The sequence below is a fragment of the Anopheles gambiae genome, chromosome X, assembly GCF_943734735.2.
Source record: "Anopheles gambiae chromosome X, idAnoGambNW_F1_1, whole genome shotgun sequence".
NCBI lineage: Eukaryota > Metazoa > Arthropoda > Insecta > Diptera > Culicidae > Anopheles > Anopheles gambiae.
Window position 1 is genome coordinate 9,837,813 of NC_064600.1, and position 26,046 is coordinate 9,863,858.

The 26,046-nt window shown below is 51.3% G+C and overlaps 1 protein-coding gene across 4 annotated transcripts in view; it reads right to left on the minus strand.

Annotated features, from left to right (window-relative positions):
- LOC11175652 (mucin-19) overlaps positions 1-25,621 on the minus strand; it is a 109,208-nt gene extending 83,587 nt beyond the window's left edge. Inside the window, exons 1-4 of one of the 4 annotated variants that reach the window (XM_061651826.1) lie at positions 21,646-22,388; positions 10,313-10,402; positions 6,071-7,820; positions 3,388-4,989 (exon numbers count right to left, since the gene is read on the minus strand). In XM_061651826.1, coding sequence (XP_061507810.1) covers positions 3,388-4,989; positions 6,071-6,349 — 1,881 coding nt within the window. In that variant the 5' untranslated portion in view covers positions 6,350-7,820; positions 10,313-10,402; positions 21,646-22,388. Of the gene's footprint in view, positions 1-3,387; positions 4,990-6,070; positions 7,821-8,563; positions 10,291-10,312; positions 10,403-21,645; positions 22,389-25,437 lie in introns of those variants that run through there. The other 3 variants (XM_061651965.1, XM_061651757.1, XM_061651895.1) reach the window with 3 other exon arrangements.
- Between the last annotated feature and the right edge of the window lie 425 nt (positions 25,622-26,046).

Consider the following 26,046-nt stretch of genomic DNA (forward strand, 5'->3'; position numbering starts at 1 on the left):
CTGCGGCGGCACCGGTTAAGCACGCAGTGGACGCAAGATGGAGTGAGGCTGGGTCGGCCTGAACAAAAAAAAAAGATGCACACATGTGCGGCCAACAACCCAATCGATGCGGCACGTACCACAATAAGACACTAAGCGAGAAAGAGAGAGAAAGCGAGAACAATCAGTGGATTGAGGGGGACAAGAAGCGAATGGGAGGACAGGATGGTAATAGTTTACTTTACAACAAACTAAACATCAGCGAGCCGCTTGCAAACGGAATAAACAACGGTCAGCGGGGCCCTTTTGCTATGGTGCCAAAGGGGGCTCTGGGGAATTTGTTGCAGTTGACACGCGATTGTTTATAAACATTCAAACGGAATGGGGCGGAATGTGTCACACTTTGCGTTTCTCCTTTTTTTTTGTTGGTTTGCGTTCGTCCGGTTAGTGCTGGGGAGGAATGTAAAATGGCACACGGCGTGCACATAGGGACGGTCGTACGTGACCTTTTTCCCGCGGCGGACTTGGTGCGTGTTTTTGGAGTTAATTCCTAGTGAATTGTTTCATGTTGGGAAATTTCCAATATGCAAAATATTGAAACACTTTTTCGGAACTTAACAAGAAGTACACTTTGAACATAATCAATATTCTTCAAAATCTGTCTAGAAGCAATATCCTCACTTTACTTCACTCAGAATATCTGCTAGAGATGATAGCATCCAGGGAGAGTTAAGGTAGACACTGACTGAGGTAAACACTGTCTGAGAAATCCTGGAGAGTGCCGTGCTAGCTCCAATACTGACGTTGAAGATATTCTTTAGAAATTTAGGTTCGGCAGAAAGTCTGGGATCTAGCAGTGTCTAGCAGCTATAAGTACGATGGATGCTACAAAGATTCTGAGAAATATGGCCAACAGGAGTCTTAGACACTGAGGATATTCGTCAGAATACGACTACAGAAGTTCTTCTGATGAAAGCAGTGAAGATACACTAAACATACTTCAGAATGCGGCTAGAGGTGGAAGATATTATCCAGAAATCAAAATCTCTTCCCCATACACGCAGAAATGCTGACGTTCCAATAGATCACAGTCTTTGTGTGGACGATTTTAGGAACTGTGAACGCCTTTGAACTACAGATTTCAGAATTTGCCTAGAAGTTCTGTCAAACATATGTTCACGATGCTACTGGATGTATACTTCAGAACTTTACCCGAAGCAACACTACAAATTCTTCAGACTCTGAGTCCTGCCCAGAGACGATTCTCGCTCAAAAACATCATTAAAACTGGAAGCTGGTGTTACCCTGGCGATAACACTTGCAAACAACCGCTCCTGGAAGCTCCAGCTGGCCAGCTGCAGGCTGCTGTATTGTTCGACGAGTGCTCCTCGAACTGCATTTACTGGTTGCAAAAATTAGTCTTAATATCCAAAGTGCGGCGCTTAATGATTTCATCAGCAAAAGTTATCGCACCCTACCCACCCTGACGAAACACTAACCGCTCCTTCGCCCATCGAAAGCTCTCCGCTTCGGGGAAGATAATTCCCCCCTTGAACGACCGCGACTCGTTCCGGTAAAGTTGTTAGTCGCTTCTCGTAAAGCGGAGCGCTGTTCCAACGGCTTTTCCTCGCGGCAGTACCCACGCTTCCAGGAGGAGGAAAGGAGGTACCAATTTCGCGCAGAAGGAAACAAAAAGCGAACATCCGTTTCCACGCGCGGAACGCAAACGGCAAAAACAAGCGGCTTTTCGCTGAAAATCTCGAGCCACTGGGGTGGGGTAGAGACTGTTGTGCACCCAGAGGCGGACTCAGTATGGAGCATTGGAGCAATACAAACACCAGTGAACCATCCAGCCAAAGCTGCTTCGAACGGTCCACCAACCGGGGCAGCCGACGAGACCGTTCCACTGCACTGGAAAGCAAGATCCAGAGTAAAATAAACGAAACCAAACCCCAAGGGCCCCGGGGTGGGGGGGGGGGGCTGTCAGTGTTGCGGAGGGGGATGGGGAGGGGAGTACAGCATCCGCACAGTAGTTTTCGCTTCGTGGCCAATAAACAAACACCGCACAGATCATTTCCAATAGCGGCACGGTCAGCACATTGCACTACTGCGTTGGACGGCTTCTAGAGCAGGCGCGGAAGAACATTCCGATAAGAGTGTGGATTGAAGAGTCGTCCTGTGTGCTAGAAAAGATGGGGAGGGGGGACACCAGCCAATGGACAAAGTAACCCGCTCGCACTACACTTCGCGAACGTGCGCGAATATTTTCGCGCGAGCGCTTCCATAGTCCCACCATTCGCCGAACCGCCCAGGGCCAGAGCTCAATTGTCCCGCGGCGAAGATTATTGTTTTATTTTAACGATCCGCCCCGCGAGAGCGAGCGCGCCCGCTCGTTTGTTTACCGAGCTGTTATAAACATCCATAAAATATTATTGCCCTGGCTGTTACGGGTGGCGCGCGAACGTAAACACAGCATCGCCGCTCGACGGGCGCGTCGATGAGCAACATTGACAGCTTGACAGCCATGTTTGCACGTATTAGGGGGGGGGGGGGGGGATAAGCTACTCTCGGCGATGGTAGATTATTTTCCATGCCCCCTCGACCCCTTCAGCAGACCACGGAGAGCTAAATATACCGAGGAGACGGCTTTACAACTCCGATTTGAAACAAACCATCTGATACAACCCCCTCTTACATGTAGTTAGGGCGTCCAGAACCAGGTCATTAGAGCTGGATCTGTTCATTGGGAAATAACTAAGTAGTATGTCACAAGATGGCCAACTTGAGCAGTTTGGGATCTCCAATGTCGGTAATCTTCAGGTAGTATCTTGAGACTACAACATTGAAGTAGGCAATCGCTTGGTATCAGTGATACCTAACCCGTAATCCGTGACACCCGTAAAGTCTTTTTAGAACGTGCACAAGCATAGAGGAGGCGTGGTAGACCTAAACTGAGGTGGCAAGATGGCGTGGAGGCGTCCGCCATTAAGGCCGAGGATAACGCAGACGCAAGGTGTTAGTCCGTGCGCGGTTCCGGACACTCCTGAGGCAGACCAAGACCGCGAAGCAGTAGTAGCGCCGGATAAGTAAGTGATACCTAACGTTAGCTATGACTACTAGATCATTGCTTCAAGAGCAAGGATGAAAAAGAGAGTTTGAAGTCTTTGCATCTACCTCATACATATCTCAACAATTCTTAACCTTGTTAATCTGTTGATGCATTTCGTTCGCTTCTAAATCTTCTGGACCTAAGAGGGTCTCTTTGAGCCTCTGCTTTACCCTAGGACTTCATGTTTGGCTAATTACATTCTGCCTCACGAATCTACGTGCACTCCCCAATGCTTTGCTGGGTCGTGTCCCCTCTTTGCCGCCACTCAGAGCCAAATCGAGATAGAGTCGTATACTTACATGTACCGCTGATAAATGATGGTTATGTTGATGGTGCTGTTGATGGTGGGGATGATGTTGAAGATGAGGCGACTGCTGTTGCTGCTGTTGATGATGAAGATGGTGACTTTGCTGCTGCTGTTGTTGTTGTTGCTGCTGCTGCTGATGCTGCTGCTGGTGATGATGATGCGGATGATGAAGTTGATGGTGGTTTGGATGATGCGTATTCGCGGTACTGTTGCTGTTCGGCGTGCCACTACTATTGCTGGCGGCACTGCTGCCACTGCTGCCCCTGCTGCCACTGATACCGTTCGTGCCGGTCGGACCGGGCGCACCGTTCGCCGTCACTGTCGTTGCCGCTGCCGCCGCCGCACTGCCGTTCACGTTCCGGCGCGGCGGCCCATTCGCAATGATGGCGGCAATGGTGAGATTATTTAGAGAACAGATGTTACTGCTGCTGCTGCTGCTGCTGCTATGGTTCTTACTGCTACTGTTCATATTGATGCTACTACCACTAGCCGGTACACTATTGCTGCTGCCACTGTTTCGATTGCTGCTGTTGGCAGCCCGGACGCTGCTGCTGCTACTGCTGTTGCTACCGTTACCGCTACTACTGCTGTTGCTACTACTGTTACTACTGCTACTGCTACTCCGATTGTTGGCGCTACCGGCCACACTGCTCGGCCCGTTGCCGGCGCTAACCGGGCCGGGATCACCGTTGACACCGTTCGGGGCGCCACTGTTACTATTGGTGGCGTTGCCGACTGCTCCATCACCACCACCACCACCAGCGGGTAGTGCCGTCGCCGCTGTCGGTCCGCTAACGCTCCCATTGCTCACCACATGATGGTTGTGATGCCCATGGTGGTGAACCGACGCGAACGGTTGCTGCTGCTGCGGCGAATGCTGCTGCTGGTTGTGATTCCGGCTGCTGTGGTTGTGGTGAGGATGCAGGTGGTTGTGGTTGTGCAGCCCGTGGCTGTTGTGGTGCCCGTGGCTGTTGTGAAGGTGATTGTGATGATTGGTCCCACCGGGCGCACCACCGTTGGCCGCGATCAGCGCCATATCACTGCCGGGGCCGCGGGCACCTGTCGCCGATGCTACCGCCGGTACGCTGCCGCTGCCACCACCGGCCGGACCAGTGCCGTGGTGCGTCAGCCCTTCGCCGTTCGGTGTGCGCTCGTTAACGCTGCTCGGTGGTCCCACCACACCGTGATGCTGCTGCTGCTGCTGCTGCTGCAGATGGTGCAGCTGATGGTGGGTGTTGTTGACCGGCGGCCAGTCGCCGCCATTGACGTTGCTTACTACTGCCGTTGCTGCTCCAGCACCTGCTGCTCCAACGGCTCCTCCTGCTCCACCCGGCCCGGGTGTACCGGGGGCCGTACCACCACCGGGGCTGGCAGCGTTCGCACCGGCATGGTTCTCACTATTGTTAATGCTGTTGTTGTTCTTGTTCGTCACCAACGGCACCACGCCGGTGCCGCCGAGCGACTTCTCCGCCAGCTTCGACGGCGTGGTGTCGATTATCTTCGGCGGCTTCTCCTCCGGCACCATCACAGTTGTCAGTTCCACGATCGACGACAGTCGCTTCTCATTGCGCTTGTTGGCGACCTTTATCGCAAACTGGTGGGAAGAGAAAGAGAAAGATGGTGGAGTAGGATTAGTAGATGTGTTGGATGCACTAGATCTATCCTGACAAGGATCTTATCTCATTCTGGAAAGAAGTTGTGCCTTACAAGTATTCTTGATTCCTCCGCAGCTCCATATTTTAAAACTTTTATCATATTGGAATCATTTTATTCTCAACAACTGTCTTAGGAAGTATTCTTGAATTCTCCGGAACTCCATCTTTTGAAACTATTTTCATAGTAGGATAATTGTATTCTCAACAGGCTAAAAACCTGGAGATCCGTGAGATTAGTAGATGTGTTGGATGTATGAAAAGATCTTATCCGACAAGGTTCTCAATCCTGATAAGGTTCCAATCTAATTCTGAAGTAAGGTTACAACGACTCATTAAGGGCATCTTTTAGAGGATCTGTCTTTTGGAGTATTCTTGAATTCTCCGAAATTCTATCATTTGAATTCTCATATTGCGATCATTGTAGTCTCAAAAACCTGGACATCCTGAAGATCCGTTAGATTACTTGATGTGTTGGATGTATGAAAAGATATAATCTGACAAAATCCTTAGTCCTGATAGTGTTTTATGTAATTCTGGAAGCAAGTTTGAATCTTACAACGATTCATGTAGGACTTTTAAGAAGATCTGTCATTGGAAATACTATTGAATCCTCCGAAACTAATCCAGACTCCATCCTTTGGAGCAATTCCTATATACGGATATTTCTATTCTTGAAGATTTGGACGACCTAGTGTGCAGTGATATTTGGAAAATATCTTGAATATATCTGAACCTTGAAGATGCTTTTCTTTGGTGATCTTTTTGAGCCCTGATTGACTTTAGTTTTCCTTATCCATCTTTGTATTCCTCGACAAGCTTGACGATATCGATTCCTGAATCTTTTACTACCAGGATACCTTAATATGCTGGATAATTTCTACATGACCTTTAGGAGTTTGGATCCTGGGAAGTACTTTTGTAGCAACGTATCGCGAGCTCCTTCAGAAGTTCTTCGTATTCCACAACCTTTAGCCCCTTCATTTCTCGCTAGCCTTTTTGAAGCTTTGCATGTGACCTTACCTCAATATCCTCGTACGTCTTGAACGCCAGTATCGCGAACCCGTCGATGATGTCCTCCTCGAGCACGGGCGACGGTTCCTTCTCCTTGCGCTTCCGCCGGACGGGCGGCCGGTGCGGCTTCTCCCGGCTGACCGGCCCGCTGTCGTCGTCCGCACTGTCGTCCGGATCGCGGTTGCCGGTACCGTCCGCCGCCGCATCCTTGTCCCGCTCGGCGATCATACGTTGGGCCCGCTCCCGGCGTTTGTTCCGCTGCTTGCACTGCTTCACATGTATCTCCATCGCGTGCTCGTTTCAACCCCGGCGGCACTGCATTCTAGGGCGCTGTCGGCTGTGGTGTCGGCGCTCGGGTGTGGAGTAGATGGAGCGCACTATTGGCGCACCGTACCACCGCCGTGCCACTGTGGCTCCTGTCGCCAGATGGTGGCGCTGCTGCTGCTGCTGCTGGTGGCCGACGGTGTGTAGAGCGGTGCCGCCAGGCGGCGGCAGTGGCGGCAGCGTTGGCGGCAGCAGTCCAACAACCGCACACACATAGGTAGCCGCGTACACACACACACACACACACTGGCGGGCGCGCGCACACACACACACACACAGATACACTAACGCACACGCGTTTTGCACACTTTAGCACCGTTCAACGACCGGAACCGGAAAACGAAAGGAAGCACGCGCCACGGAACGCTCCGGACATGCGGCCGGATGTTGGTATGGGCGGCCCCCGCACCACGAGCCCACACACACACACGCACACACGCAACAAACAATACACCACTGGTACACACACACACACGTGTGACCCTTTTTTTCTTTAGGGATTATTTAAGGATTCTTTTTTTTTACTTTTCCACTTCACTTTCACACAGAACGACACACACACACGCACTAAAACAATAGATTACAACAGAGCGGGCACCAGCACCACACCACACACGCCTGTGCTCTCGATCCGCCTCTGTGTGTGGGTGGTATGGGTGGTTCGGATTGGGGTGTCGTCTGGCAGCACGCTCGCCGTTTTAGTTGCCCGTCTTTCACTGGTGCACAGACGCACTTTTTTTTTTCTTTCTAGCACACACACTGGTTTGCACGGGCTGCAAAATAGAAGAACAGACACGCGCGCACGCACACACACGCACACAGCCTCACTGCACGTGCACAGAGCGGTGGCGAGGATCTATGTATTAGGATACATGCTTTTTAACATGCATTTTAGCGAACGCAATTGGATCGAAAATGGCTAGTGACAGCTGTTGGTGTTGTCTGACCAAACGGCGTGTGGGTGGGTGGGTGGTGAACCGAACCGACCGACACCGCACACACTACAGAGCACAGCGCGCACAGAGCGCGCACACACACACAATACCACCACGCGCTAGAGCAGCTTTTACACAGCACAGCACACACAGGCGCACACAAACAGCCACGAACGCGCGCGCGCGCGCTCGCGCACACTCACACACACACGCAAAGCGAGACGGTTTACACACGCACCAACTGCTGCACGAGGTTGATCGAGGAGCTGACGGTGGCGATGGTAATGATGAGGATGAGGATGGCGGCAGCGGTGGCGTTGTCCGTTTGTCGGATGTCTGTCGGCAGCATCGTTTTCGCACGCGGTAATCACACACTATTGCACACGTGTCGTCGTTTCGATTGTTTCATTTTCCGTTGCTTTTGTTTCGTTTCTGTTTTGTTTTTCCTTTCTGCTGCTTCTTTGCTGTTGTTTCACACACACACAAATGTCTCTACCTGTCTGGAGGGTGAGTGAGAAAGGTGGATGGTCACTTGGGTGGTCGAAAGGATGGCAACACTGTGTACCAGAAGAAAGGATAATGCACCAACACACACACACACACACACACACACATACACACACACACACACACACACACACACACACGAGGGCACGATGTGGAAGGATATTTTTGTTGCTTTCTTTCTTTTTTGTTCCACACACACACACACACACACACACACACACACACACACACACACACACACACACACAAACGCGCATGTATGGACGAGCTGTTGGGTCGGGGGGAGTGTGGAGGCAAACAAAACAAACAACCGTCCGCAAAACCATTCCGACACACACACACACACACACATACAACAAGATCGAAAAAAGGCCTCTGTCGTGAAACCCTTTTCCTTCTCCTTCTTCAACCCACCACCCACTCCCCCACCGGGGACGTTCCCACCGTTGATTTGGAGATTGCGCAACATACAGACGGCAATGGGGGTGGATGATCGCTACAACAACAACAAAAAACACACACACACACACACACAAGCACGCACACACACACGAAGATAAACACACTTCACAGCGTACGTGCGCTGGCAACATTGTGTTTTTGGGCAGTTTCTGCGTGTTCGGTGCCTGCTTTTTCGTCAACGTTTTGTTTGTTCACGTGTGTGTGTGTCGAGTCCTAATATGTGTGTGTGTGTGTGTGTGTGTGTGTGTTTGTGTTTTTGTATTCCTCCGATTACCGCCTTCCTGCAGCAAAACCGACCGTAACGGACTACGGTGCTGCTGCTGCTACTAGTCTCCACTTGCAACGGTGGAAAACTAACCTTGCTTTCAAGACACTCCGCGATCCTCTTTGCGTACAAAACACACACACACACGGAGTGCCTTTTCTGTCCCTGTTTGCGTGCGCGCGAGCGTGTTGGTATATATATAGACAACTGGATGTGTGTGTGTGTGTTTGTGCTGCTCGTACGTGTGCTGCCCAGTTGTCTATGTGTGTGTGTGTGTGTGTTTGCGCTGCGTACGTGTGCGCTAATACAACAAAGCGCTGCCCCCTTCGCGCTTTGACAGCGACAGCGAGAGCGAGAGATACGGTTAAGAAACAGCCGAAACAGAGAGAGAGAGACACGTCAATAAATGACACGGAGCGACCACACACACGCACACAAACACACGGTACACGACGCACTGCCGTAAGGTTTACGGCTGTAAAAAGGAAAGGATGTAACAGAAAGTGTGCAAACCGAGTTTTTCCGCATTGGGGAAACAACAAACAAAGCGCACACTGGGCGATAACAATTCTGCCATTACCAAAAAACCCGACAAAAACCACCGACCAGCGAAAGAAAATGCACTAACACAACCACACACACACACACAGAGGGAAGCGCCGATCAAAGGTAGAATAAAAAAAAAGGTGAACACAATTTAAGTTACACAAGGGAAGCAGGAAAGGGCTTTGCAATCAACAACAGCAGCAAAAACAACTGTGCAATCGAGAGGTGTGTGCGTTTGCGGTGAGAGTGAGAGCGAAAGAGCGAGAACCGAAAAAAGGCGCACACGTTTCGTCGTTTCAACGTGTCACTCATTCGACCCTCGCAACACATGCTGCGGGTTCACTCACTCTATGGCTCTTCCCACTATGGCTCTCATGCTCTCTATCCCTCTCTCTCTCTGTGGATTGCGTTCTGGTCACTCAGTTCGATTTTGTTGCTTTCTCGCTCGCTTGTGTTATATCGCCGCTTGTCTTGCTCTCACTAGTGCTTGTTGTCGTGAGCAGCTGTCAAACATTTTGCGCTCTCTCGCTCTCTCTCTCTGTATCGTTTGATTTCGTACTGTCTTTGGAATTATTTTGACAGTTGGGCTTGTTGTAAAACGACGTGTTCGTGTGTGTGTGTATTGGAATAATACACAGCAACGTACAGCATGCCGTTTTGTATGTTACACGTTGTCAGTCAGCGGGCTACAGTGTGTGCGCGCCGTCTTTATGTTTCATTCCTATTGATCTTTCTCCCTTTCTGTCTCGCTCTCTCTCTTTATCTCTCTCTCACACACACACTATTTCATACACAATCGTGCTCCTTGTCCTTCGCGTGTAACGATGCTTGCGCACTACCCCCCCGAAGCGCATGGGGTAGCTGCTTGGTGCGTGCTGTTGCGCCTGTATTCGTGCGGGCAGCAGTGTGCTCAGGTGTGCAACTGTTCGCGTGTGCACACCAACACCAACACCACGAGAGCGCACGCACGCACACACGGGCGGCGGTGGTGGCGGCGTTTGTCTTGTTTTTTTTTTTTGCAAACGGTTCTGCCGACCGGGGGTTGCGCGGCGACTCGAATGATGATGATGCTGCTGCTCGCTCTTGATAGCCGTTACCGAGCGAGCGCTTGCCAATCGATTATTCGATTCGAGCAGCCAAAGGCTTGGTGGTCCCGTCGGCACCGCTGGGGACCACTGCCAGCGTGCGGCGGCGACCGCGTGTGTTGTTTACGTTCGGGGTCGTGTTGCTGCTCTGACACTGTCAACTGCTGCTGCCCATTGTATGTTGCAGTTTGTAGGGATGATGTTCATCGTCGTTCGCCTGCAAAGAGAGGAGATGTTGCCAGAAAGAGCTGTTAGTTTCGTGGAGCTATTAGCAGTGGGAAGCATTCAATGTGTAGCATTCATAGCAACGCCAACTACCAACGGGAAGAGGAGCACTGGTATGCGAGACTAGCTCACGGAACTGCCCATCGTACGGGGAAACCCCGGGCTATGAACAGTTTCGGAGCTCTGTCGTCAAGGGTACATTTCTTGGAAGTCGCTACAAAATTGGCTCACAATACAGGAAAACTGGAAAAGGTCACCATTTCGCAATCGTGCATCGAGCTTTAAACCATTGCTAGGTAACTATCTAAGCATCTGTATGATTGGACCGGAGAGACCAGATAAGTATTTGTTTCTCAGGAAGTAATTTGCACAGAAATTGAGCTATATTTCCAGGATGATCTGATAGCCAAATGGGCTCCAACCCACCAGCTCCCGATATGGCTTCATTGTCTCCAACGGAGCACCTGTGTAGTAAAGCGAGTCTTATAAGCCCCCGAAGGTAAATCTACAAAGAGCCTGTATACCTCAGTAAGCTCTTCGCCAAGTGCAACAACCAAAAAGCAGAGCAGAACCAGCACGCATCTCCCCGCAACCAAAGAAACGGGCCACAAAGAATGCATCTCTCACAGATATGCGAGAGTCTGAGGCCTCAGAATTGAACTTAATCACCGCCAACAATCATCACTTCATCAGCGTGTACCAGAGATTTTATGACAACATTTGACATTTCCTACCACGCACCAGCAATCATCAGCAGCAATTCATTATTGCTTGAACTGCATCTCTGCTCCACCCCCAGTGCTTGCCTGCCTGAGCCTGCAGCGCGCGAATCGGCAGAAGAAGCAGGGCGAAACAAAAATCTAAAATAAAATGTATATGCACAACCACCACAACAGCAACAGTGTGGCGGGGGGGGGGGGGGGGGGGCTTGGCGAGAGAGCCGCGACACGCGCGAAGGATGCGCGAAAAACCCATCACCACCACCACCACGGACGAATATATTGACCGGTCAATGAACGGCCCGGTCGCCCATGGGACTCCACTCACGAAAAGGTACCTCCACGCCTCGGTGGTGTGCGAGAGCGAGAAACCCCAAGCGCGGGCTTGCTTGTGCTTGATGCTCGGATCGGATCGACTCCGGGGAAGGCACACTGAGCACGCACATAAACGTACAGTGTAGCGACGGATACATACACAATGACAGGCCTGGATTGCAAAAGGGTGGCCCAGTGCCCAGTGGTACAGTGTCGTTTGGAAATCTGTACGTGGAGTATGTGGCTACATAGAACGGACAGCAACAGAGAGGAAGACACAGAACACACACACACACATACAAACAGCGACAGAGAAGGCCGAGAAAACTCCGTGTAGCCCACCCCAACATCTAGCAGCAGATCGGCCTCCAAAAACGGTGATCTCCATTCCCGACTGGTTCTAGCCAGGGCGAACCTCCTGCAGAGATTCGATCCGATCCTAAACGAACACTGTCTGGCCGTCCCCTTTTCACTGCTGGACTGTTTCATTCGCACTGCCGCTCAGGCGCGGGATGCCTTCCCCTCCACGGCCGTCCACGGCCCTTACATTTCGAGCGATCATCATTCCTTCGCTTCTCGCATGAACTGTCCCCTGCGGGGAGAAAATCGCCCATCGTCCACTGCACCGTTGGCACCTCCACCTCCTGCTTATAAAACGTTGGGACTCGGGCTGCATCAACCCTTGGGGGGGGGGGGGGGGGCTCTCTCGAGATGGTGATGGTGATGATGCGGTCGGTTGATCTCATTCCGCTTGGGTTGACAAGGTTACGGAGTGCGCGCTCGCGTTCGTTCTCACCTCCCGTGTTGTCTTGCACTCTGCCAAACTCCCAAGCGGTGGTTCTGTTGTTTTTTTTTTACGATCTGGAGAAGCTGTTTCAACAACTTAAGGCAAAAAACCCACTCCAATAGAGTTCATCATTGCCGAGCAAACGCCATCAACCATCAAGCGCCATATTATCGCCCTTAATCGGCGAGCTCATCCGGCAGCCACATTCTTGTGTGGTACCTGCGCCGATCAAGCACGCGGAGGAGCTTGCCTACCTCATGCCTTGGAGTATCTGTCTGTCTCTAAGTGTGTGTGTGTGTGTGTGTGTGTGTGGTATAGCTCATTCCTTAATTATTTTCGTCTCCACTTCGCGACGGCTTCGGTTGAGAGCTACGGACAAGAAGTACAGCGAACCATTCTATCCTTCCGCTTTGATTTCATTCGTTTTTGTGCCCTCCCTCCATGGCCCACACCATTTTGTGCACATCTCGCTCTCGCTCTCGCTCTCTCTCTCTCTCTTTTTATCTCTTTGTTCCTGCGTTAGAATTCTGCGACGCGAAACGTTGGCTAGTTTGCGTGTATCTTCAGCATAAATATTCCAGGCCCGGGTTAACTGACGACGGAATTGGAATGTGCTTGTTGAAGATCGGCGTTTCGTGTCAGGCGGCAGAGTTCGCTGTCAGGTGAGCGACTAAGCAGTGACTTCCAGCAGTGTCCAACACAATCACACACACACACACACACACACACGCACACGAAGGTGTCTGTGACATGACTGGAAGATTCACAACAGCTTACAGAAATAAAATCACGGCATCTGACGACCACCCAGTCGCTGCAGCGTGAAGCTCGGAGCCGCTAAATGCAGCACTGCAGGGCGACATGGCCGATGCTGGTAGCGCGTAAAAGCAGCAACAAAAAATCTGGCCACCACAGTAGCACACAGCAAGCAAAAACCTCCCGCCCCGCGATGGGATATGGGGGCCCGAGCGAGGTCGGTGGGATGTGTGCGTGTGTACGCGCGCGCGCGCCTGCGTGTCGCTTGGCCAAAACTCTTTTCCCAAACCCAACATACCGATAGACACGGGCACACACACGCGCACACAGCGTGGTAGTGGATTCCAGGAAGGTAGGCAGGAACCGAACGAGCGCTTGGGAATGATAATTTTCATTTGCATACACAACATCGGCCGTTAGAGCGAATTCGTTTGCTGGCTACTGCTGCTGCTGCTCGCTCTCTTCAGAATTGCCCGCTTTGCCGTCCGAAATGCCTTGCTTGCCTTTGTGCACTGCGTTGGGACAGAGGGAGAAGGTGTTGCCGGTGACGTTTTCACCGGCAAACGACCACCGGAACGTCATAGTAGCCTAAAACGCACGGCTATTTTGGCACATGGCACATTGGCTCCGAAACCAGATTGATGTCGGCCGACAAGGTGACTTCCAGCAGCAGCAACAGCAGCAGCATCGTTATAATCGATTCGATATCAGCGCGTACGTTGCTCGGCGATGTAGCTTATCGTACCAAGTGTGTGAGTGTGCTGGAATGTGACAGCTGTATAGCTGTTTCTGGATGGCGAACAGTGCTACTACAGATGTTGTACGTCCATCTCGTGTAGGTCGCCTTTGCCCATTGTGACACTACGGTATTAGGCATTCAGAGATCTATTCAGCCTGTAGCAGCAGAAAATCGCGCTACTAGCACTGCTACTACAACTCTTTCGCTAAATTAACTTGACAGCATAGCGCGAAGATCGCGATGGAAATAGATGCGAGCCAATATACAGTCGTTGCCACTAAATGATGACTCTGAGGCATTAATTGTTGCTCCAAAGGCATCTATATTTACCTCCAAATTTGCCTTTAAGAAATCATAACTATTCTCAAGGTACTTGAGCAGATTTAATACAACTGTCATGTTACAGTACAATGGCACTAAATCCATTAACTTTAATGCCCTTTTTTCACAAAACCCAAAATGAAATTAAATACATTTCTCAGGCATTGTTTGAACCTGTAACGGTATATAAACTCTTGTTGACTGCATTGAAACTTCACGAATCGAAACACTATCGTTATATTCTATCGTTCAAATTCTATTCTTAATTATGGACACAATTCAGCAACTGAATTGATGTTTTGTATATAAAACTATTAACTTACAGTAAAGAATCGAAGTCTTAGAAGCAAAAAGTGGGTCACTCATCAACAAACATCGGTGCCTTAAAGACAAAACGAGATAAGTTAGACGCCAAATTGAGCGGTAATGACCGTAGATAGGAACCTTCGCTTCTACGTCATCCGGGGCCGGTTCACACCGAAGCACCGTGCCGTACAAATCAATACCTCCACCCGCACCCTGTGCAATCCCGGGTTCTGGGGTTCTGCCCGAAGCTAAGAGCCCCCGAGCCGCTAAACCGGCAACTATAAACGGTTTTAAAATCAGACAACAAACCAACCGAAAACGGCGAAAAAAAAAACACACACACAGTCACATAGGACAGTGAAGTGATTGTAAATAACAACAGAAGGGATTGGAGGAGATGGGGAGGGCGGAGGGGGTTTTCGTTGACAGCGGGATAAGCAACGCAGCTCACTCGCTACGTGCCAGACGGCCCACATCTACCGGTGACGGGGATAGTGGATAGCTTCGTCTTCGACCAGAGCCGAGAATTCGAACACGGGCGGCTCGATAAACGCGGCGGCGTACGAGAAGACAAGAGGCGTGCAACGTAAACCATCTCTCTCTCTCTTTCTCTCTCTCTCTCTCTCTCTCTCTCTCTATCTTTCTTTCTCTCTCTCTCTCTCTCTCTCTCTCTATCCCTCTGTTTTTTGCCATTTCTCTCGCATCAACTGTGGGCCGTGCCGTGCCGTTTCCTCACCAAGCGCCACCTGGTTAGGGCCCAGCGGTTTTGATAAACAGCGTGTCCCGAGTGCACAACTACTAGCGCAAAGCCCGACTCGCCTCACCATCAGCCCGAACCCGAAATTGGTTCCACCGATGAGCAGATGTGTGTAACGCACGTCGAGAGCGGTGTAAATAAAGGCAGCCTTTTAGGATGAGGGGAGGGGGGGGGAGGCAGGGTCACCCCACGGCTCGGTCACATGGAATTGGCCGTGTGTGCGTGTGCTGCCGCTGGTGCTGCTTTGGTGCATAGAGACGAAGGGTTTTTTTTCTGTGTTGTTGTAGCAAATCAACCAGCAAGTCCCTACATCATGTCGACCCCTTTGGAGTTGTTGCTGAATGGGGAAACCTATGGTTTGTCTGATTTTCTCTGCAAGCCTTTCGTGGGCTTTAAACCGACGTGGATGATTCTCTTCTTCGCTTCAAGTGTGCGCTGTAATTTAACAAAATGTAACATTAAGCAAGCAGCCCATTCGCTCTCTCGCTCCCTTTCGTTCGTGCTCACTGGCACTCTCTGGCTGCACTCTCCCGCTCTCCGGAGCATGCAGCGGTGCGTCGGGACCATCAACCCGGAACAAAGGAAAACCCAACCGACCGACCGACCGGGCGCTGCCTGCACACGCTCGCACGCCGTATCGACCCGAAAAGGGAAAGACCCAAAACGGGCCCGTGCGCACCAACACCAGCGTAGCGTAGAACTCTCCCCCTGTCTCGCAGCGCGTGGTCGCTGGCCCATCCAAATCCCGCTCCGCTCCCTCACCTTCCCAGGGTTTTGTCACGCGCACACACAAGCGACGTGCACGACGGCCCGGGGTTCCGCCGCGTACCCAGCAAACTGGTGTGCTCACAATCCGCAAACGCATCCGATTAAAACGCCAACCAGAACGGGGCAAGATCTCCGGAGAAGAGGAATGCAGCGAAGTACGGAACACACAGACACACAGACACACAGACAGACTAGCATACGGCCGTAGCATACACAAAAGGTTATTAACACTCGTAGGTTTTTTTTATACTAAATCTACGTTCCCTTATTTCGCTCTCTCTCTCTCTCTCGCTCTCGTTCTTCTCCTCGTGACCTCATCCCGCTTGTGTTGCCGTGCTAGCAAACTCATGCTGAGCGCACGCTCTCCTGAGACATACACACACGCACGCAGAGGGACACAAACACGCCTCGAAGGTATGGTTGGAAAAATCTCGCACACGCTGCCAGCAGCCCGAACTCTGTCACAAGATTTACGGTAGGTTTTCTCTTTTGATACTGGGCGATTTTTTTTCCTTCTCCCCCTTCTAACGCACTCGTCTCACTGTGTGTTTGTGTGTGTGTGTGTGTGTGTGTTAACCTGCGAGACTTTGTTGAAGAATCGACCCATAGCTCGAACGAGCCGCAGCAGCACCCGCAACAGAAACGTGTTGGTGCTCGAAGTCTAACGACGTGTTTCAAATCGAACGCGAAGCAAACATAATAACGCTCATAAAATTACCATAACCGCCGAGCTACACGCACCGGACGGCAGAGGGACGGTAGCCATAAATCTGTTACCGCCAACTGTCAAAATCCCGTACACAAATCGGGCCCTGCCCTGTGATCCGACACGGCCCCGGTCCGAACGCGAATCTCTTGTCTGCGGTCTGTACTAGAGTTTATGGCATCGTTCCACCACCATCCGGTACGTGTAACGTGTGGCTGTAAAACAGGTTGAGCTAAGGAAGACCCCAAGCGAACGGGGCGAGCATGCATCCATCCTCTAATGCACCTCACTCACTCAAATGTACAACAAACAAACAAACAAGCAAAGGAAAGTGCTTGAGGAGAGCAGGTCAATAAAGCAGTGCACTGGCAATAAAAAAAAATTGCAACGATAAATAAAATAACTGCACCGGTTCGAGGTTGTGTTTTGTGCGCCACACATTGGCACGTTGCAGCGGCTCGAACCTGTACGGAAAACAGCCAACAACCAAAACAAACCCCCAAACCTAGCTGCTTTGGAGAGGGGGGGATGGGAGGAGCGCTTGAAAATAAACACACAAAAGCGCAACAAAACGGCACGACAAGCGCAGGCCGGCAGGCAGGCAGTCAGAAAACCCGCGAGCCAGAAGGAAGGATAAATATATAAATAAACAATCGAATACCATTTGCGCCCTCCAGAGGTTGAGGCGGGCCGAAGGTTTGGTTTGGGAGGCCCACAGCACTCGCCAAGTGTAGCGCGCACGCCGGAATGGCCATAAAGCATCATCCATCGGCGATGCGAAGAGATCGGTCTGTTTATGTTTATGTTTAGTGTGTCCCATGATGTCTTGCAAGAAGGGGGGGGGGGGGGGGAGGGGAATGGAGGCGGTATTGTTTTTTGCTTCATCATCTTTGTCGCTCTGCTCGCGGTGCTCTTCCCTCTGACGCGGTGTGTGCATTAAACTTCTTCCGTGGCCTTCTGTGTGTGTGTGTTTTTTGTTTTGTTTTTTATTGTTTCTCCGCAGCAATGTGCAACGCACCGCATCTTGTGCCGGTGGTGCGGTGCTGTGTTTGGAAAACCATTTCCACCTCGCCACGTTCGTGTTGCGTTCGAGCAGGCACCAAAGCATGGCAAGGAAATTAAGGCCGCGAAGCCAGCCACATCGGTACACCGGTTCTACAAACACACACTAGTACGGCGGATGGATGACAACAATAAAAAAAGGACGTTCGGTAAGCATCGCTTACCCAATGTCGAACGACTGAGCCAGTTTAAAACCATTCTTGATGGAATTTGGATTAAATACTTTGGCACGAATTTTTAAAGACAGAAGTTGAGAACTCTGTACGGTTAATTGCATCCCAATGACAGAGAGCACACCGAATGGTTAAAAAAAACTAAAGCAACTATCATTAACCGAATGATGCTCAAGGATAGGGACGTTTGGGTCAGCTATTTAGCACGGCCAAATATCAAGGCACCTCCGCTCCAAGGTAAAGGCAATTTCTACTAATTAAATAATTCACCGCCATCCGCAGCGTACCGGTGGCCTTTCTGCTCCCAGTGCCATGTTTACTTTCGCCGTCAATATTACCCGTTAATAGGGCGTACGCCCCCTTTTCCCAGCCTCGTTTCCCGCTTATGGAGCGAATTATTCTTAATGAGTGCTTTATGGCAACGCTGTAATTGCTTCGAAAATCGCTATTAATTGTACTTCAAACAACAAAAATCAACCTGCGATTGTATGGTCCGCCTTCACTGCGGCGGCGGCCTGGCCGAAGGAGTGACTGGCCGTAGTGACTCTTCTGTCCATATATGAATGCAGCTTTATAATGCAATCAAATTAGCATATTTGCACTTGGCCGGATCGTTCAGCAAATCTCTTGCCGCAGCGGTGCCGTTTTATGATCTTCCACCAAGAAGGGATTATATAGTAGCTTCATGTGACCCGCGCCCGCACCGAGCGGGTGATTGATACTTGCAAGCACATATGCTATCCCACTACAGTGTGTGTGTATGTGCATCGGGTGCATCAGAATCGTTCCCCCCTCCCAATGGCTGGTACTCGTTTTATGGCCCAAGTTTCTGCGCTGGTCTGGTTTTTATTTCGTTTTACGACCATAAACTTCCCACGAACGGTGATTTCCGCCAGTCGAATTATGCTCCCTGCCGTATGCCGTTTATCCAAGCCAGGGCAAACTATACACACGCGTCGAGATCATCGACACGGGCAGAGTTGCAACATGTTGCATTTTGTTCGCGCGAGTAAAATTGAAAGCTGGTTGGTTTGGTTTGTTTGTTTCATTGGAGTTTTCGAGCCATATGGGGTTTTAAAAAAGTCCCTTGGCATGTAACCCAACAAGGGCAGTGTGACATTTCACACAAAGGCTGAGTGCGTATGTAAAGTATTGGAAGGACATTGGGAAACAAAAACAAAAAGACACGAAGCCAACATCAACCGTCACACAGGCACGGAAATGAAAGTTTAGAAAACATTATCCAACATACAGTCGTACACACACACACGCACACACACTGGGAAGGGCACGGAGAGAGATGCCACATTCCAGAACAGAACAGAAAACGGCATACGTTCCGGCCCAAGCAAAGATGGCAGGAAACTGCATCCACATGCTGTGTGCCGCGCGGGTAGAAATTGTGTAACCTACACATTCTTTCTCCGCTTTCTCGCTAGCAGTGAGAGCAGCGCGCTCTCTTTTTGTCATCTCTTTGCCGGGTTGCCAGCTGCAAGCACGGCCGAGGCGGGTGAACGGAAAAAGTGCACTGGGAAAGAGTGACGTGAAAGCTGCAACCGAGGAGATGGCTGCATGGGATGGGATAGGGAATGGGACAGTTTCAAGGTTAGAGCAACTCCTGCACGTCCTGCACATGTTAGTGTGTGTATACGTTTGAACATTTGCCCGAGACGACCGATAGGATAATGTACCGGATGAGCTACAAAATCTCAGCTCGCTGCTAATGTCACAAGGGGTGGCAGAGCGAACAAGTTGTGTTTCGAGGAAAGCAAAACCAATCAAACAATCAACGACACCGGTATTGAAAAACAAAACACCGAAGCTGAAACCGAACCGTAAGATGCCCCTCGGGTCAGTGGGCAAAGGATGGGAAAATCTTCCATCTGCCAACGTGCCGCGCGTTAATCGTTGTTTGATAATTAAAAACAACCGTTTGCAACCGTAAGCGGGCACTTAAAAACACCATTTAAACCGGGCATGCCTCTTGCGCCCCGCTAATGGACGATAACAATGCGCTTTCGCGGGCCTATTATGAGTGTGTGTGTGTGTGTGAGAGAGAGGTAGCACACCTCATTAAAGATCATCCGTAACAAAACAAACAAGCGCGATAACGGGGACCGATGCGAGCCAATGTGCAAGGTATCGCGGGCCGCGGTGACGCGATGCAGCCAGCGTAAAGAGTGCGTTGTTTATATAAACACGCGGCTTCAAGCAGATGTTGGGGGGGCCGGATTGATCGGCCGAAGCTCTGCAAAAGGCTGGCGGCGGGAGGAGCATCCCGCAACAACACTCGCGGCGATTAGCTCGGATTAAATAGCCGTAATATGGTACTTTGAAAAAAAAAAAATGAAAATAAAATCTGACTCGCAGTGGGTTCAGCGATAGTAGAAAGAGAAAAGACCGTTGGCGTGTGCTAATCCGAGCGGGGGGTTTGATAGGTTTGTTGAGGTAACGCTTCCTAGTTATGGTGCAGCATAGTGATGCGCTGGGAGAATGAAGACATTGCATCATAATGTCGGGAGGGCGGAAGCGTACAATGTTGTAGTGTCAATTCTTAGAGCCACCATGTCCTACAGGTGCGACGGGATTTTATAGAGACTTTGAGCCTGTTGACCTCATTCGACCCATAAGCGGTCGAAGATGCTGATTGATCCATTCAAAGCGTACTTTGTGGCGTCGAGAGAGATGCCAGCCAAGGGATGACAATATTGATCATGTCAAGAAGCGACGGTGCATTGATTGTTGATGGTTACTCTTCTGTCAAGGTCATTGCTCAATCCGGGCTCAATGTTGATATTTTCAATGTTAACCATCACTTCGTCAAGAGACTGCCAAACCCACTCACGATACAGTTCACGATGTTTGATGTGCGAATTCAAATTATAGTGACTTTGATCCTTTGGATCGATCCCGCACTTTCGCCAGTGGGATCCCACGTGACCAACAGAAACGTTTGATTGTGCCGGGGATGTCGTTTGATGGTTGAAGATGCAGAACGGCCACGTGACGAGCATCAACTGTTGCTGCTGGGACAGAGGCAGGTACCGCGTTGGTCTGCTGGAAGTGTGTTATAATGCTTCTAACGTTCTCCATAGAACAGAAGAAAAAAAAATACTTCTGTGTTTTGTCGCCGCCCAGCCAGAAGATGCAGACGTTCGCAAGAAACCATGCACATCCGGTGATGATGTGTGTGGTAGGTATGCAACAACAGCAGCAACAAAAAAAGCAACCACTCCAGAGACGCCGGTTCTAGCCGGTTCAGCGGTACAGGTAGCAATTACCTGGCCTTTGTCCCGTGCCCTTCGCTGCGAAACGAACGCTTAACCACAACACACACTGCCCAAGCCAGCGTGTTTGTGTGCGTGCCCGATGATCTTGCGTGTTAAATCCTCGATAGTATAGTGGTCAGTATCTCTGCCTGTTCGCACGGGGTTTCTGTGCGACTGCGATCTTACCCCAAACCCCTTTCCGAAAAACTTTTAGGAGACACCACACCTAATCCACAGCGAATGCACAACGGCGGTTGGGAATATTTGCAATTTCACTGACGACTCTACCAGCATAGACCGATACACTTTTGATAGCTTTTGCAGACGTCAAACACGGCAACGAAACTCCCACCCAGAGCAACGCGGGTTCACCTCTCTTCCACGACTGCCGGGAGATGGGCAGCCACTAGAGGCGTCACTCTACCGAACGGTGCACACTAAACATAAAGGCTACTACCAAGCAAGCAACTACAATGAAAAGCACACAGATACACGCACGTACTACAACAGTAAAAGAACAACAGAAAAGCAAAAAGTGTAGGAATTGCAAAACTCACACTGCCTTTCGCCTCCTGCTGCTGCTGCTGCTATTCTTCCTCCTTGCTGCTTACAGCTGTGCGGCTCGCACAGCTTACTATATTATTGGTTGTGTGGTTGATGTGTTTTCTCCTTCTTCGGTCTCTCTCTCTCTCTCTGCCCCTTTCATGTCTCGAGAGGGCTACGGAGCCTGTGTGCCTGCGGGGGCCCTGGGCCTGGCTTGCAATTTTTGAGAAGGCAGAGGGTTGAGAAGCCTTTCGGTCGTTCCGTTTTGCTGGCGCGTTCCGTTCTTCTCTCGCTCTGTTGATGTATGTGTGTGTGTGTGTGTGGTGGTGCGCTTTTTTTCACTCGCTCGCTGCTTCTTCTGCTGTTGCAGCGGGCCGAACGGGGAGGCCTTCTCTACCGCTCCTCCACCCCCTCCACACACAGCACAGGGAGCAGGTTCAGTTGGTTGCTGACATGGCTTGATTGCTTGCGGGTTTTTTTCTTGCTTGGTTCCTCCTGCGTTCCCCACAACCACACAGACACCACAGCAGACACAGCAGTACGCACAGTACCTCTCCCCACCCCCCTTCGGCGTTTCACTATTCCACTATGGCACCACCACCAACACCCACAGGCAGGTTCTTCTACCGTTACTACCGGGACCTGCGGCACAGCTCGACGACTCTTTTTTTGGCGAATTCTTTCACAAAAACCCCCTAACAGCCCTACACAACTTGATGGTTGATGGTGTGCAGGGAGGGATGGGGGGGGAGGGGAGTGCAGGTTGTTCTGTCGATCGCACACAGCGCGATTTTGCGCGCACACACACACACACACACCTACTCTCACACGGACACAGTCGTTCCTCTTTTTGCCTTTCTTCAGTGAAATCAAACGGGCACGTGCACACACACACACGGAGGGGGGGGGAGGGGGATGGGGAGATAGTATGGGCACAAGCAGGAGCGCGCGCGCGGGCGCACACACTCACACACACACACACACACATACACACAATTGCATGCACACACGGGACGGACGCGCTGCGCACACATTCGAAAGGAGACACGCGAGCGCACGCACGCACGCACACACTTTGAAAAGAGGATGTTTATGGAGGGGGGGGTGATAAGAGGATGGAAAGGGAGGGGTAGTGTGCGCGTGTGTCTGGTCTGGGTCTGGTGTGGTTGTGAGGGGAACGGTTTTTTTTTTGGTTTTGTTTCGGACAAGGTTGATTGTTTTCTCCGGACGCTTTTGCGGTTTTCGGCTGCTGCTGCTGCTGCTATTGTTGTTACTGCTGCTGTTTTTCCTGCTTTTCCTGTGCTGCTGTACGCACACACGCACACACACACACATGTAGCACATTTTCTCTTTTGTTTTCGCACTATCACATACACACAAACACAAACACACGAATCTTACGTCACGGGATACGACCCCGTGCAGGGAAGCGAAGGCGGTTTTGAGGGGGGGGGGGGGGGTTGTGGTTTGATTTTGAAAGAGCTTTTAGACGGGAGGGTAGAGGGGGGAGGGGCAGTTACAGAACGATGCATTGTGGAAAAGACTTACACTCTTATTGCTGTAAGTGAGTGTGTGCGTGTTCGTGTTTTTAGCCAGGAAGCGTTTGCTTTTGACAGTTTGACAACGGCTCAGCCGAAGAAAAACAATGGAAAACCACCATCACTACCATACAGCTTTCTTCCATTCCGCCACAGCCCCCCCCCTCCCTTCCCTTTGAATGTGTGTATTGTGTCCCTCACAAAACATCTGTGGCCACCGTGCGTGTGGTTGTGTATTTGTTCCTTTTCCGGTTGGCGTTTTTGAAAACTCTTTTTTCCTGTTTCCCCCCCCCCCCTTCTACACTTCCCTACCGTTCCTGTGTAATACCAACAAGAAAAACCCTTTCCAAAACGTTTACTCAATATGTGTGTGTGTGTGTCACAATGAAAAACATACATGCACACACACGCACGCCGACACACAAACAGACAGCAAAAAGGGAGCGCGCGCGTGCGCACGCACACACGACGACGACGGTCGCGTTTGGAAAAAGCGAGCCAGCCTACACCTCATCCCCCTCCCTCCTCCCCGCCTCCTCCTTCCCCAGCAACTTAGTAGCGGAAAAACGGCAACGCCGAGAACACACAAACAACCGGTGGGGAAGGGGAGGAGGTGTACACGAGAGGTGTAAGGTAAAGGTACCGCTGAGCACGTGTGTGTGTGTGTTCTGCACTGATTTCCCTGCCACACACAACACAACAGCCTAAAAACCACATAAACCCCCCCCAGTTAGAGCGAGGGAGGAGAAAAAGGGTGCCAAAATGGGCGTTCGTGTACATTTTCTGTCCGTTACAAACCTACCAACTACCCCCACCCCACCCCCCCCACTCTCCCCCAGCTGCGTGTAGCAAAAACCTGTGCAATTCCTCCCCCCCCCCCCGCCCCCTGGCTCCTTCTTGCACGGCGGCGGCAGTTTTCTTTTGCTGTCGTTCTTTTTTTTTCTTTTCTTCCTCCCCGATATCGCCCTCAACCCACACACACACACACACAAGGTGTTTCCTTGCCCTGTCCCCCCATCAGTGTATCTGTGTGTGTGTGTGTGTATTTTAAGGTGGTTGGAAAAATGGGAAATGAGTGGGAGGCTGGATCGTTGGAAGAGGGAGCGAAGGGCGGCTTGGAAGAGTGAAGGGAGCGGGGGGGAACGGTGGTGATGATCCCGTGGGGGAGGGCATCGGTGGGGTTGATGTTCTCCAAAAGCGATGTGTGCTGTGTGTGTGTGTGTGTGTGTGTGTGTGTGTGTGTGTGTGTGTGTGTGTGTGTGTGTGTGTGTGTGTGTGTGTGTTTTTCCTTTCCGTTTTCCTGTCCGTGCTCGTCTCGCTACCCGGTCGGCTGTTTGGCTGTTCTTTTCCCTTCCACACTAGCAACGCTCTCGCTTCCGCCCCCGAGACGCTTCCCTGTTGCTCTCCTTCTTCTCTCTCTCTCTCTCTCCCTTTCTCTCTCGCCTATGCGCTCGCTCCACGTGCATCGAAGGGAAGGGAAATAAATGGGCTAGCGGGATGTATATGTGTGTGTGCACATGTATGTGTGTTTTGGTTTTATGGTGGCGGCGGCGGCGCCGTTGACGCGAGGCGGCTCGGGACGGGTGACGGGCGGCGAAAGGTACACTGCAGCAAACTCCGGTACTCGTTCATATGTGTGTGTGTGTGTGTGTGTGTGTGTGTGCCTGTGTATGTGTGTGTGTGCGTATATTTTTCTTTCACTGCCGCTCCATCTCTTCCGCTCGCACGGTACGTACACAAACACAGCAAGGGTGAGCGAGTGAGCAAGCGTTCGCACGCACGCGCGCGCGCGCACACACACACACACACTCCGTTCTGCTGCTCTCCTTCTCTCTCGCTCTCGCGCGCTCTCGTACACGGTTCCTTTTCCCCACACTTCCCTCAGGCACACCCCCATGCCCTTTGCACACCAATGATCCGCAAAAAAGCCCCCCCCCCCCCCCCTCCCCGAAACGTCCCGTGCGTGATGCCGAAAAGGGAAAATGCACGAAGGGCAGGGAAGCGAACGGCGAAACAAAAAAGGGCGAAAACCGTTCACGATCGCACACACACACACACATCACCATCAACACACGCCAACCCAGCAGGAGGAAAGCAAGAATGAAAAAAAAACCACGGCACGGATTCGCACGCGCACTCGATGTTGGATAAATAACGGACGGATGGGGTCGTACAATCAAGAAAAAAAAAACCGCACGAGAGAAAACGCACACGGCACGGTAAACGCACAGCGCGTACGAGCTTTGATCCAACGAACGAAAAATAAACCTTCGTTTTTAAGCACACACACACTCGCCGAGACAGTGTTGGTTGCTGCTGCTGCTGCTGCTGCTGTTGCTACTATTCGCTAATGTTTGCTGCTGCTGCTGCTGCTGCTGCTGCTCCGTTGCTGCTGCGCTACTGCTGCGCTCCAGTACGGTTGCTTACTGAGCGGTCAGCCGTCGGCAGCGCGTCGTTAGGTTGGCAGCCATGAGCGTACGGAGCAAACAGAGAGCGAGCGAGCGAGAAAGAGCGCGGAGCCCGACGCGGCAGGCAAACGGGAACAAAAAATCCCACCCCGTGAGTGGCCACCGCAAACGCACGCACACACACACATGCTCGCGGGCGACTGCAGGCGTACAGCGCACGGTGAGCGCCTAATCAATTTCGAGCACGCTTCCTGGAACGAGCGAATCAATATCGAGTGCGTGCGAGCGAGACCGTTCTAGCGGCTAGCGCACGATAAAGAAGGGGAGAGTGAGAGAGCGATAGGGGGCGCTCGCTTGCCAAAATAACAACAGCTCACACACGAGAGTGGTGCGCTCCAGTGCTGGCCTGCGCAGGCTGTCTCGCTCTCAGCAACGCTCGATACAGCTGGCCCGCTCGCGCTGCAGCGCA